We start from the raw sequence: 14891 nt of genomic DNA on the forward strand, positions 1-14891 counted from the left end.
TCATAATACTTGCTCTAACTAGGACACCAGAATGATGTAATGTCTTGTATTGGACTCTTGCCTGTGGCGCTTTTTTCGTCGTCAGTCCTGTGCAATGTGATGCAAATCGTGAATAGTATTATGCGATACGCATCTAGAGGAATGCACTATTCTGCTTGAAACCTTGAAATCAGGAGTTCGAGTTTGTTTGACAGAGCAAAGCTTTTATATGTTACAATGGCACAGATCATCACTCTCCTTTCGGTTTGGAGAAGCAAAATACAGCTCGAATTCAAACTGAAACAAGCATGCATTCGAGACTTGACATTTCACTCTTACAGTGCGAAATTAGGATAAAGCCATATAAAAAGTAATAATATTCATGGTACAAAATAATATCTATTTGGAGATATAAATACTAATACTATTTTATTATAAATTTAATCAAATTTGAACTAGTTGATCGGGATCCCATAATATTCTACGGAGGAGCAACCGCCAGCGACGACCGGCCGGCGCGACATCAACGATGTCTGCGGCGCCGAGTGATGTGACGCCTTGTTTTGGACTCTTGCCAGCGGAGCGGTTGGCCGGTGGCAGCCGCCCTTAGAAACTGGCGCTTTTGTCGTCGTCGGCCCTGCGCGGTCATGCACGGAGGCTCGGAGAGTTCACGCTCGATGAGGACAATTCGGATGCTGAAAGCCTATAACATCCTGCACCACAAATTGCCATCACTTGGATCCGGGAGGATCCAACTCCTACTTTCTGATGCGACGCAGTCATGAACAGTATGCGACGAGCATCCAGAGGAATGCACAGTTCTGCTTGTTTGAAATCAGGAATTCGAGTTTGCTTGACAAAGCAAGCTTTTATGTTACACTGGAAGTTGGAACAGATCACTCCGCACGTTTTGGAGAAGCAAATACAGCTCAAATTCAAATTGAAACAAACACACAAACGGGAGAATTTTTATTTTTCCAACAATACATTGTGTTCTTACAATCTTACTTCATCTGGTGATGTGAGCAACGAGGTCCTCAAAATCCTTCTGGGACGACCCGCCGGCAGTCGCGGACGCGCGGACGGCCTCACCAACATCCGCTGCCCGCTGCCGCACGGCGCGCCCTTCGTCGGAGGCCATCATCCTCTCGATCACCTGCTGTATGGTCGCCGCCGGAATCACCTCGGCGTGCTTCTCCCACGGCCTGACCAGGAAGCCGGCCTTGAGGTACCCGCACACGACCTCCGCGACCCAGGGCTGGTCGGAGTGCATGGGCCACGCCAGGATGGGCTTCCCGTGGCTCATGCTCTCCATCGTCGAGTTCCACCCGCAGTGGCTCACGAACGCCGCCGTGGCAGGGTGAGCCAGGATATCCAGCTGCGGCGCCCACCCGGTGATCACCAGTCCTCTGCCCTCGATCTGCTTGGTGAATTCCGCGAGCAGCCTGGCGTGCCGGCTCTCGCCGTCGTCCGCGAACACGTTGGCACGGTCGGCGTCGCGGAGGACCCAAATGAAGCGCTGCTTGCTGCCGCGCAGCGCCGCCGCGAGCTCCTCGATTTGCTCGCCGTGCAGCGAGGACATGGAGCCAAACGACACGTAGATCACGGATGCCGGCGGCTGTTCGTCGAGCCATCGGAGGCACCCGTGCCGGCTTCTGCTGCTCTGCTCGGGTGCGCTCGCGTCCCGCAGCGGGTTTAACGGCCCGATGGCGAACACCTTCTTGCCGCCGGCCGCCATTTGCTGGGCGAGAATATCGATGAACTCGCCCTCGAGCGCGCGGCACGAGTTGGCGAGCAAGCCGGCGCTGGCAACCATGGATTGCTCCGCCCTCGTCCGTTTGTGGATGTACTCCATGAACTCCTCCGTCACGTAGCGGTCGATGGGGCGGTACTCAAGCCCGCGCTCGCGCAGAAGCCTGCCCCCGTATTCCACCCGCCCGATGATGGACGAGACGGCGGTGCAGTGCAGCCCGTACCCCTCGCCGTTGGGCAGCCGCGCGGCCTCTTCGGCGACGAAGCCGTTCATGAGGTCGTACAGGACCACGACGCGGCGGTGGGAGGCGGAGGCCTCGCGGAGGAGCGCCGCCAACGGGGCGGGCGCGCTGGCGGTGAAGGCCTCCCACAGGGGCATGAGGTGCGACGGGAAGGGCGAGCCCGCGGCGGGGTCCGGCGGCGGCGAGGCGTACTCGGAGATGGCGATCTCGTGGAACTGGACGCGGCGGAGGGCGTCGTCGCCCCAGCCGTGCACGCGCGCGCGGGCCTGGCGGACGTGCTCCGCCGGCGCCGCGTAGTGCACGGGCAGCCCCTGCGCCGCGAGCTGTAGCGACAGGTGCAGGAGCTGGTTCAGGTGGCCCTGCGCCGGGAACGGCACAGCCACGACGGCGACGGATTCCATGGAGGCCGGCCGGGATTTCTCTCGCTAGATGGATTGGCTGTGGCTTGCACTGAATGGTTCGCTAGCTCCGTGTATATAGTATCTCACTGATAGCAAGCAGCACGCGCTCGACGAGTTTGGACATCGAAGAAAAGTTTGTTCGTTTTCTTCTCATGGCAGAAAGTGATCACTCGTCAGCGCCTCCCGTGCCATACGGCGAAATGACTTGACTGGCTGCCTACTAGAAGCCCGGCCCGCCCAGCTGCAGCTGTCGTGGAAATTTCTGCGCTCTCGGTGGAATTGGAACGCCAAGTTGCAGTCCCACGACGTGCATGCCAAGGTCAGTCCTATTTTTGTTTCATGAATACTAATATGTACCTCAAAATTACTAGTCCGCCATGTGAAGGTATGGATTGGTGGATATGCGTGTAACATTTTTATGAGACTAGATTTGTGTGTAACTAGCTAATCATCATGTTTTGTCAGAACGACCCTTGAACTTGCCAGGATAGAACTATGCAGGGGCGGAGCCGGCCCGGCTCAGGGCCAAGGGCCACTTCATGGGCTGGGGCTTTTTTTTTTTGAGGGATCATGGGCTGAGGCCTTTTTGTTACAGTACTCTACATTGTAGAAAAAATAGGCTAATGTTTAGGACCATAGCTCTAGTGGCCTAGGCCCTCCTCCGCCTTTGAACTGTGGTTTTGTGGTTGTTTTTATGTTATACATATACATATGCCATACATATATCAGAGTTGTAAGTATCTTTCTATCAGTGTTTCATACACCGGCTAATAATAGGCTAACGCCCAAAAGACAAGACAAGGATGTATACTGGTTCAACCGCCCTACGTCCAATTCGGGTTCGTTCATGTTCCTTGCGTTTGAGTGCGCTGAGGTGCTTATAACTAGCTGCTCGCAAACGTGCAAGATTGTGTGAGTGTGCACGCGTATGAGAGTCAAAAGTGTTCACACAGAGAGAGAGAATAAGGCTCGGTACTATCTTAGTCCGGTGGGCTTGTCAGACCCGGAACAGCGGGATTGCCCACAGGCACAGAATATCCTAAAGCAGGGAGTAGTCCATGACTATACCCTACTTTTTTTTATCTATCCGAATAGGAGTAGAACTAGTCGCAGGTCTCTCGGGAACTAGCCGAACCCCTCGGACTAGAATCCTAACAAAACTCGACAAAGTTTTCCATGTAACCCTGTTCCCCCAGATCATATAAGGACGAGCACGGACCCCTCCAAAACATCGAACAATACTAGAGGGAATACAAACCACCACACATGATATAGGGTATTACGCTCCGGCGGCCTGAACCTGTCTAAATCCTTGTGTTCCTTGCACCATCGCGTTCTGATCTCGGTGAGTCCCTACTCATAACCACTCTCCTCGGGATACCCTCGGAGAACCCGACGGTAAAACACCGACAGCTGGCGCCCACCATGGGGCCTCTCGCCAAAGATCGTAGGAAGAATTCGATGGCTTCTCTAGACGACAATCCTATGCTCGAAAAAGGCACTTCCCTTCGCGTCGGCTCTTGGATCTTCATCGCCGATGGATCAGGCGGTTTTGAAAGCTTCTCAATCGTTCAAGATCCTCCAGAAGTTTCAGAAGCTACGAAACGACGCGAATTCGACGAATTCATCGATCAACTCGAAGAAATCGGATTTTTGGATCTCAACAACGAAGCCCGAATTCAACCCAAATTCGACGAATTCAAAGCCAAAACACTCTCCGAATTGGAAGAGGATTTGGAAAAACTACTGGAAGATTCTGAGCAAGAAATTTCCACGAACGGAAAGACTCCACCTTCCAATTGCACCCACTCCGTTGAACCAAGTCTTCGGAAGAAAAAGTCAAAGACCAGCTTAAAAAAAAACTACTCGCAAAAAGAAGCCGTCGAATGACACTTTTTCAAACATCGATGATATCGATGAAAAAAATCGAATACTGCCTTCAGCTAGCCGAGGACACGTTCAACATCAATACTTCTCGCGAAGAAACCTCCAACCAGTGGGCCCTCAGCTCCGCAGAGCTGGAGCAAGATCAAACTTTCATCAAATATCTCGAAGAATTAGATGATCCAATATCTGAAGACGAACTAGCTAAATGGTCACACGACATCGACTTGTTTATGGAAGGACTAACCAATCCTGACAAGCTTGAAACTCTTTGGGAACAATCTAAAGCAAAGAAGCTGTGGGTCGATTCACAAAACAAGTCACTGAATCAACATCTATCACAATCACACCCTGCAGAAGACTCTGTATCAATCGAAGACTACATAAGTCGCTGGTGTAACGTTGTTCAAACTCTAAATTCTCCTACCCCGCAAGAAGATCACCTAATTCCGCAGAAGAATTCTACAGAAAAATGGGACAATTTGGACAAATACGACAAATTCCTAAATGAACTGCCAGTTCGAATCGAAGGCGGATGGCCCCCACCGGATCACATCCCATACGGCGAAGACCTTCTGCGACACACTCTCGGATTCTCTTCCCGAGTCAAGCCAGACAAGAAACTATACCCAGATTCGGATCAGGTTCTTCAAGAAAGCCGACTCGCAATACAACCCGATTCGGACAAGACGACTGAATCCGACAAGCAGTCTACTTCCACAGCCACTATAAAAGGAGAACTGCAACCCTCAATTCAAGACGAGAAGTAGCAATCATCCGAAGACGAAGAACTACCGTTCCAGCAAGGCTTTCCGCTCAAAGAAGACACCGCCAATCCAAAAATTCGCAACCACAATCGCGAAATTTTCATGGCCTTTCTCTCGGACGCCACGAACCAAAAAGCTAACTCCACAGCATTAGAAGACCTGGACTATGATGATTTCCTTTCTGAACCAGAGGAGAATGAAGCAACAACAACTAGCTGCGAAATTCCTTCACCTCCACCAGGAGTCACAGTCACTGTCCATCTGGACAACAACCCGAAGATGATTCTCAAGACAGAGCACCATCAACAACTTGGCGACTCCTTTGACTATTCCAACAACGACCTACACAATGTTATCAATATTGGTCGCAATGCAAAAAACAGTCATCATCAACAAAGGGGAAGACCATGAAGAAGTCGAAGCCTACAGCCCGACATCCAACTATCGGATACCCGATACCTACGAGTACAACTCGCGGAAGAGGCGCCGCGACAAAACAGCACCTCTTTCCCAACCGAAGCAGTCGAAGATTGATTCCACTCACCAGAAGATTCACTCAAGATGCTTCCTGCACCCCAAAGGAAAACACTCGAGTTTTCAATGCATCACCCTTCGCAAAGCACTCGGAGCACCTCAAATTTCTCCCAACAAAGACAACAAAGAAGAGAGCCAATACGAGCAATGTCATGCCTAACAAATGAAGACAAATGTGCCAGTCACGCAATAGAGTCATCTATTGGGCTTACCCCCGGTCTTATACCCAATAAAGGCTAGGATGAGTTCGCCCGAGCTCTGACTCAACATCAAAACTACTCGCACTGGCAATCGAGTCATCTATTGGGCTTACCCCCGGTCTTATACCCAATAAAGGCTAGGATGGGTTCGCCCGAGCTCTGACTCAACATCAAAACTACTCGTACTGGCAATCGAATCATCTATTGGGCTTACCCCCGGTCTTATACCCAATAAAGGCTAGGATGGGTTCGCCCGAGCTCTGACTCAACATCAAAACTACTCATACTAGCAACCGAGTCATCTACTGGGCTTACCCCCGGTCTTATTCCCAATAAAGGCTAGGATGGGTTCGCCCGAGCTCTGACTCGAGTCATCTATTGGGCTTACCCCCGGTCTTACATCCAATAAAGGCTAGGATGGGTTCGCCCAAGCTCCGACTCAGTGCACCACTTATGTTGGCAGAAGACAAATACTCAAACCGATCCCCGGTCTTACACCCAATAAAGGACAAAATGGATCCACCCGAGCAAAATTCCATTATAAAGAATTCGAGTGCTTCAAATTCGGATGAAAGAGAAGACTTCATCACCAGAGACATGAGCTCCCCCCTCCCAAGGGGTACTTCTTCAGGAGTAGATACTCCATCAGTTACTCCGAATACCAACCTTTCCTTGTTAAGTTAAGGTCAAAGGCACGGCGAATCGTGTGGCTGGGGCTAAGGGACATGTGCTTTGCGGCCCTAGAGACAAGTTCTCTACCCTTAGGAGTAAAACCTAAGAGACATGAGCTCCCCCTCCCAAGAGGTGGTAACTCCTTCGACTACCTCAAATACCAATCTTTCTTTGTTTATTCAAAGTCAAAGGCACGGCGAATTGAGTAGTCAGGGCTTATGGCCCCATGGACAAGATCCCTATTTCCCAAGAGGAAACCTTCATCCATGAGGCGACAATTGATCGACTACCACGGTATTCGATCATCGGATGGGACATGATCCCTATTCTTCTCGTTCATGAGACAACTTATTCGACTACTGCGGTACTCGACCTTCGGATAGGACAAGTTCCCTATTTCCCAAGAGGAACTCTTCGTCCATGAGGCGACAAATTATCGACTACTCTAGTACTCGACCTTCGGATGGGACAAGTTCCCTATTTCCCAAGAGGAACTCTTCGTCCATGAGGTGACAAATTATCGACTACTCCGGTACTCGACATTCGGATGGGACAAGTTCCCTATTTCCCAAGAGGAACTCTTCGTCCATGAGGCGACAAATTATCGACTACTCCGGTACTCGACCTTCGGACGGGACAAGTTCCCTATTTCCCAAGAGGAACTCTTCGCCCATGAGGCGACAAATTATCGACTACTCTGGTACTCGACCTTCGGATGGGACAAGTTCCCTATTTCCCAAGAGTAACTCTTCATCCATGAGGCGACAAATTATCGACTACTCCGGTACTCGACCTTCGGATGGGACAAGTTTCCTATTTCCCAAGAGGAACCCTTCGTCCATAAGACGACAAATTATCGACTACTCCGATACTCGACCTACGGATGGGACAAGCTCCCTATTCCCTAAGAAGAATTTATCGTCCATGAGACGATAACGATCGACTACACTAGTACTCGACCCCTGGACGGGACAAGTTCCCTATCTCCCAAATGGAACTCTTTGTCCATGCAATGACTAATTCGACTACTTCAGTACTCGACCTACGGATGGGAGAAGTTCCCTACTTCCCAAGAGGAACCCTTCGTCCATGAGACAACAAATTGATCGACTACTCAAGTACTCGATTCTCGGACGGGACAAGCTCCTTATCTCCTAAAAGGATTTTTTCGTCCATGAGACGACTAATTCGACTACTTCGGTACTCGATCCCCGGATGGGGCAAGTTCCCTATCTCCAAGGACTTGGTCATCCAAGAGATGACAATTCATCGACTGCTACGCACTCGACCTCCAGAACATACAAAAGAAGAGAATAATCGACCACTATAGGACTCGAAGCAATCTCTCCACAAAGGAACTACTCGTCCACAAGACGACTAGCAAATCGACTACTACGGTACTCAAAGAAATAATTAAAGATAGCCGATGACAAGCTTCATGAAAAGGCAATCAGCCAACCGACCGTCAACCAAAAGGAAATTGTACTATACATCAGAATATTCAAAAGTACTGCAGTGGACACACATCCACGCAAAAGAATATTACAGCAATTGTTCAAGACTCTGGCGCCGGCTCCAAGCCACTGATAACCTTATCAGCAATGGGTTTCATCTCTGCGACATACTCAGAGAATCGCTCCTCTGAGCAGCCAACAGCAATCCCATCGCCAATAAGGGACAAGTTCGCAGAAGGAAGAAAGGATTTAACTAATCCTAAGGCATGAGCCAAGTAGTCCCTAGAGGTGTCGGAGAAGAAACTGCTAAGTCGCTGGGGGGCTTCTCGAAGATGATCTAGCAAACTCTTGCCACCAGCATCCTCCTCCTCGACCATCCCGATGACTACTTGAGCCGCCGCCTCAAGATCAGCCAGCTGCTGGGCCTTTTGATCACGATCAGCCACCAGCTCCCTGATCTGCTTCATACCGCTGACCATCTGCTTGTCAGTGTCAGCCTTGATCTGGGTCAGCTTCTCCACAGCATCTGCGTGACGATACATAATATTTTTAAGATCAATCACCAGCTCATCCCTTTTCAACAATAAGCTTTTAAGCTCTGCCAAAGTAAGGAAAACATGAGCAAAAAAGAAAACTACTCGAAGGACAAGGGCCAAAGAAGGAAAAGAATACCTTTCTTCTCCTTGGCAACACCCTTGGCCTTCTCCTACAGCTTGGAGGCCTTGTCCTTCAAAGTAGAATTATCTTGCTCCAAAGATTCTACCCGAGCCTCCAGAAGCTTGACTTTTTCCGTCTGCTCCCGAGAAGACTTCGCAAGAGCAGCCATCTTCTCAAGTTGCAGTAACTGGTCACCCAACAACTGGAGACCCTCTCCAGTCCACCGAAGCAACTCGGCCTGCTCAGCGACTTGTTTAGCCAGATTCTATCAACAAAACAAAGTCAAAAAGGAGCACTCGATGACTCAACAAAAGTACCCGAGCACAGGAAGTTACTTATAGCTAGAGCAGTATGACAACCCAGAATCTCCTGGGCCACAGCAGTCAATCCCTCGACTGGTTTCTCCACCTCCTGCTGCGACGACTCCGGCAGGACCAGAGCAGCCTTGGCAGCATCAGAATTCTCCGGCTGGTCCTCGGCCGGTTTGTCTGAAAAACACAAAAGACATTAGCAGAAACTCGACGAAAAAACCAGTCAACCACATCAAACCACTCACCAGTGCCAGCGGCAGGAGACTCCTTGCCCACCTCCCCAACGACCAGATCCCTCGCTGTTCCAGCTGCAGAATCAGGCACCCGTTCATCCCCCTTCGGTGGACTGGGAGGCAAACGGACAATTCTCTTAAGGGAATCAAAAATCCCCTTCGCCGATGTAGCGAAAATGGCCTCTCATGCCATATTTCAATATAATGTTTTGGCGATTGATGACACACACAACACTTGGACTAATATGATTGTTAAGATGACCATTCTTAGGCTTTTAGGTTCAAGTAATGACAAAGAGAAGATAGGCATAGCTAGGCCCCAAGGGCCGCCCCTCGCGGGTCTCAGGGCAGCGCCCTGAAACCTCTTCGGTCCAAAGGACAAAGAATTGAAGAGACCGTGAAGAAATCAAGTCAAAACAAACAAGACAGAGACATTTTGCTATCACCGGTTAAACCGATGATGAGCAAATTGTACTTACCGGTGCAATGAACCCAGAAACTGAGGCTAGGGTTTTGCGTCGGTTGAACCGACGATGAAGATATTGAATACGTCGGTGCAACGGCAGAAGAAGACCAAGGGAAATGCATACATCGGTTGAACCGATGATACACCAGTCAATTACGTCGGTGTAGTTGTCCAGAGAGTTGGTTTTCGGGAACTCTGGGACAGTTACATGCACCGGTTAAACTGGCGATGAAGATGCATTCACCGGTTGATTGCATCGGTTGATTAAAGTAGCCATTGAAGTATAACGACTATTTGGAAAAAGGTGCTCACCGGTTAAACCGGTGATGACACAAAGTGGATCATCGGTTTAACCGGTGATAGAGCTTTTTGTCAGCCACTTTTCCAACGGCTCTTTTGGGGTGTGTGGGCTATATATACCCCCCAAGGCCGCTTGCTGCATAGGGTTGTACGCCTGAAAAGTTGAAGGAAGTGTTGCCCAAACAAACTAACATCTCCAACCATCCTAGCAAAGCTTAGTGTCATATTTAGCTTCTGAGAAGCTTTGAGAGAGTGCTTTGTGCACCTATATAGGGATTAGTTCTTGCGAGAGCTCCCTTGAGCAAAGTCTTGCTGCGGCAAGCAATCGTGTACTCGTCGTGTGACCCTCCGACTTGGTGTGGAGAGGCAACGACACTTTGTGCGGGGAAGGAGACCCCTCTTGGTGAGAAGCTCCAATAGTGAAGACGGTGCCGTTGGTGACGCTTTGAGCGAGACGGTGGCGGTGGCCTTGTCTTGGTGACTTGGCACCACTTAGCATTTGTTTGTCGGAAGCCTTGGTGGCGAACGCAAGACGGTGATCAAGCGAAGAGACTTGGACAAGTGGCTGTGGACGTAGGGAGGGACTTGGTGTCCTAACCGAACCACGTTAAATCGTGTGTCTTGGTGTCTTCATGGGAGTTTGCATATTCTCTCCCTTATCTCTTTACTTACCGTATTACGTTTCCGCATTTACTCTATCTTGCATGCCTTTACTTTCCTAGTTAGTTTGATTAGGATTGGCTATAGGTTGCAAGTCTTTTAGGGGTAAGTAGAGAGTAGCATAGATAAACCTTAGTCATAACTAGCATGTGTAGGACATATTAGGTTTATCTCATAAAATAGATTGAGCCCTAGGATAGAAAGCGATTAGCGACCCTATTCACCCCCTCCCCCTCTAGAGTCGGACACCCCGGTGATCCTTACAGCCGACTCATCAACCCCCAGAGCATCGGGATTGCTACAAAAAGTACTCGACACCTCAGCACAAAAGTGAAGAAAAACAAGCAGTCGATCAGCAGTGACACTTACTGAGAAGAGTGCTTGAGCACAAATTTCTTCGGTTTAACAAACCTCGGGACCACGCTCTGTCCCGAAGTACTCTGCCCCCTAGCAGAGCCGCTCCCACCGGACTCAACCGGCGCAGCAGGAGTCGAGACGGCAGGGCTCACTACGGAACCCACCGCCTGCCTCTTGGAGGGAGAAGAAGGCCCGAGAAAAAGAAAAGACATCAAGGAAATGCAACAACTCAGAAGGATACCAAGCCGTACTCACCTGTCACTACTCCCAGCAGAGGCGGCGCTCCGCTTCCGAGTCCTCACAGACTCCACGGACGGCTCATCCGCCGCCCGCTCCTGGACATCCGACACCGTCCGACTTGCTGAAGGACCTGGAAACAAGAATCAACTACAATCAATCAAAGATCCAAAGGCAATTTCAAACCAGAATACAAGACAAAAGATGTTAGATCCACACTTGAGTCAGTATGCACCAATGGTGCATCTTCGAGCAACGGAGGTCTACTCTGATAATTTTCGGGATTAATCTGCACGAAAGACATCAGATCAACTCGACTACTCGACAAAAAGTACTCGACTTAAACTATAGTCTACCACTCGAAGCAATACCTCTCGAGAATGTCTACCGGCCCGGAACGCCCCAGAAAGACTGGGCCTCCACTCCACATTCTTCAAAAGCGCGGTTACCCGATTCTCCAAGTCGTCCTCGGAAATCTTCTTCCGAGAATAACGAGTAGGATCCTCCTCACCCGTATACTCGAAGGCGAGATGAACCCGCCGCTGAAGAGGCTGAACCCTTCGAATGGTCCAGTGCGGCACCACGGATGCACCAGTGATCTGGTGATCCACCTTCAGTTTTTCAATCTCCCCAAGGAGAAAGTTAACCTGGTCCACCTGACCTCCCCTGGAATTCCAACTCGGCTTCTTCACAGGGGGGCCAAGAGTGCGAGAAGGAAGAGAAGAAGAAAGATTCCTAACATAGAACCACATCGACTTCCAGTCGATGACCTTATCACTCAACTCGTAAGGGATATACTGGGTTTTCTTCCCTTGATGGAACTGCAGCCCAGCCCCCCCCCTCGACTACATCTATCATCGACTCGCTAGGCTGGGGTTTCAGATGAAAGAAATACTGTAAAAGATCAAAGTGGGGCTCAATCCCCAGAAAGGCTTCACACAGACGAACAAAAATCGAGATGTGAAGAATAGAGTTAGGGGTCAGATGATGCACCTGAACCCCCCAATGATAAAGAAGACCTAGGAAGAAATCAAAAAAGGGAAAACCGAGGCCACGAAGAACATGAGGAAGAAAAACGACAGATTCGTTTCCTCCCTCATGAGGAAAAGACCCACCCACGGTTCCACGCCAATGGATCACGTTCCGAGACTGAAGAAGATGACTCTCAACAAGACTCAAAAGATGGGAGTCGGCGCACTTACTCGACTTCCACTCTTGGATCTCCGCCTCACCAACGGCAGCCTCGTCCACCTTCCCCTTCGAAGCAGATCTCTTTGGCGCCATTAGAATGAGTCTCTCTCACCTCACGCTCGGGGGCTAGCGGGGGCTAGTTTCTCACGGCACTCAAGGGCGAAAGCAGATGAGTTTTGTGACGGCGGAGAAAGAAGAGGAAGCGTGCTAAACCTAGATTTACTGGAACAGTTAAATAAGCAGAGACAGGGGTAGTACGGTAAATAACAAGAAGCCCAAAGGTCGCGCACCGGCTTCAGAGTTATTTCAGCCAACAAACCGCAGATTTCTCTACAGAAAAAGCGGAACCAGCGCAAAAAACGGAAATTTCCTTTCAAGGATTACATTCCAAAACAGGAAAATACAAAGATCTCAAACAGTTTCACCACTCGAAACCACTCGACCTCTACTACAAAGGGGACAGCCCAAGGGCTGATACAAAGATACAAAGTTCGTTACTCCTTAAAGGGAGTAACCCAGATACATTCAGGGAGGAAAAGGCTTATTGTAAGAAGATATGGATGGATCCAGAACATTGCAAATCCTCTTCTTGCATCTGCTCTTCTCCCTGATAGGTTTTGCAACAAAAACAATGCCATCTCCCCAGAAGCCACTAAAACCCAGAGAATTACTCCAACAGACCACAAAGGCTTCTGACACGGCTTCCACCATCAACCCACCAGGTGCCAACCAGGATGGCTGTGATGTGAAGAGCGAAGGTGGCGGCCTGAGAGATAACAAGTGTTTGTGTTGCTCGCAAACACTCTTCTAGCACCTACAAGGACAAATCGAGTACCCTCATCAGGAGGTCGAGTACTTTCTATTGAAGAACTCCACTTGGAACCCATGGCTATATCTGCAAGAATGAAGATCCAAACTCAGCGGACCCCGATTAAATAGAGGAAGCAGCAGAGCCACGACCCAGCCCATGCCATCCAAGAAAGCAGGAGGACTCACAGGCGAAACAGAAAGGATTCCATGGCAGTACACGCCACGTGGAGCCACGAGCGCACAGTACACCACACTGCCACCTTTTCAGAAGATTCGCTGCAGCACTGATGAGCTCAGAAAGATTGTAGAGGACACGATATTATCTCCTGGACCCTTAACCCCAAATCACGGATTCGAACTCAAGGCTCGGGGGCTGCTGGATACGTGTCATAAATGGCAACTTTTTTCGAAAAAAGTTCCAAACTTCAGACGAGAGATCAAAGAACCCGGAAAACCGAGTTGATCCTTAGCCTGATTCATCAAATCAAACTAAGGCTCGGGGGCTACTCCATTTGGAGCACGAGTACATCGCACACCATACATACAGATTCGGGACTTGAGCACGTCATAGCCTCGATGCAGCCGAAGAAGCACTCGGAAGATTACTCGAAATAATCGATGGACTCCGAAGATGGACAGTTTCTTCCAGAAGCACTCGAAGCTCTCGATCATGCGGACGAAACTCCAGGAGCTCTCGAAGTACCCGACGGACATCTTCAGAAGCGCTCAATGCCCGCAGGACTTTACTACGAAGAGCTCGGGGGCTTTTCAGACCCGTGACAGCGGGACTGCCCACGGGCACAGAATATCCTATAGTAGGGAGTAGTACATGGCTATACCCTACCTTTTTTGTATCTACCCGAATAGGAGTAGAACTAGTCGCAAGTCTCGGGAACTAGCCGAACCCCTCGGACTAGAATCCTAACAGAACTCGACTAGGTTTTCCATGTAACCCTGTTCCCCCAGATCATATAAGGGCGAGCAGGGACCCCTCCAAAACATCGAACAATACTAGAGGGAATACAAACCACCACACAGGACGTAGGGTATTACGCTCCGGTGGCCTGAACCTGTCTAAATCCTTGTGTTCCTTGCACCATCGCGTTCTGATCTCGGCGAGTCTCTACTCATAACCACTCTCCTCGGGATACCCCTCGGAGAACCTGACGGTAAAACACCGACAGGGCTGGCTACATTTGAGATGAAGGGGCCCTCACTATGGATTGCAACGGGGCTATACCCGCCAAGGAATGAGCAGACCTTCTGCTCCTCGCATGTGCATAAACGGTCTGTCCCCGTACCCGCTCGCGGGGGAGGATTTTTCCCATCCCCATCCTCGAGCGGGGATCATGCACCCCGTTCCCGAAATATCCCCAAAAACATTACACTATTATGCAGGTTAATATATTAAAAAAATAAGAAAACAAGAAGAGAACCAACATAGCGACTAAAATCTGTTCTAAGAAAAGAAAACGAGAAGAGAACTAACATAGAGATTAAATGATGTTCACATCATCAAATGCCCACATTGCTAAACTAAAACCATTAACAACAGTTCAAGTTACAGACTTCTGAAGTTTTGCTCATCTACTGACCGACAACGATTCAAAACAAGCATCAAGTTTATGGCGGCAAGTCCGCCAAAAGAAAAATTAGTGTCATCACACATTAGCCATCACAACAAGGTTACATAAATAGTTCATTCGGAACTGAGTGAGCACATTGCACTTGGACGTGGCACGCCATCTTGATTAGATAGGGCTAACAATCCAAGCTTCAGGTCA

The 14891-nt window shown here is 49.6% G+C and overlaps 1 protein-coding gene across 1 annotated transcript; it reads right to left on the minus strand.

Annotated features, from left to right (window-relative positions):
* Positions 1-785: 785 nt before the first annotated feature.
* On the minus strand, positions 786-2547 carry LOC120642747 (putative cis-zeatin O-glucosyltransferase). Its single transcript, XM_039919318.1, has one exon. The coding sequence runs from the start codon at positions 2372-2374 to the stop codon at positions 989-991; it is 1386 nt and encodes a 461-aa protein (XP_039775252.1). The 5' UTR covers positions 2375-2547; the 3' UTR covers positions 786-988.
* Between the last annotated feature and the right edge of the window lie 12344 nt (positions 2548-14891).

The sequence above is a fragment of the Panicum virgatum genome, chromosome 7K, assembly GCF_016808335.1.
Source record: "Panicum virgatum strain AP13 chromosome 7K, P.virgatum_v5, whole genome shotgun sequence".
NCBI lineage: Eukaryota > Viridiplantae > Streptophyta > Magnoliopsida > Poales > Poaceae > Panicum > Panicum virgatum.

Bases quoted from the DNA above. Each gene is read 5' to 3' on its own strand.
- LOC120642747 (XM_039919318.1), bottom strand. From the start codon at position 2,374: ATGGAATCCGTCGCCGTCGTGGCTGTGCCGTTCCCGGCGCAGGGCCAC.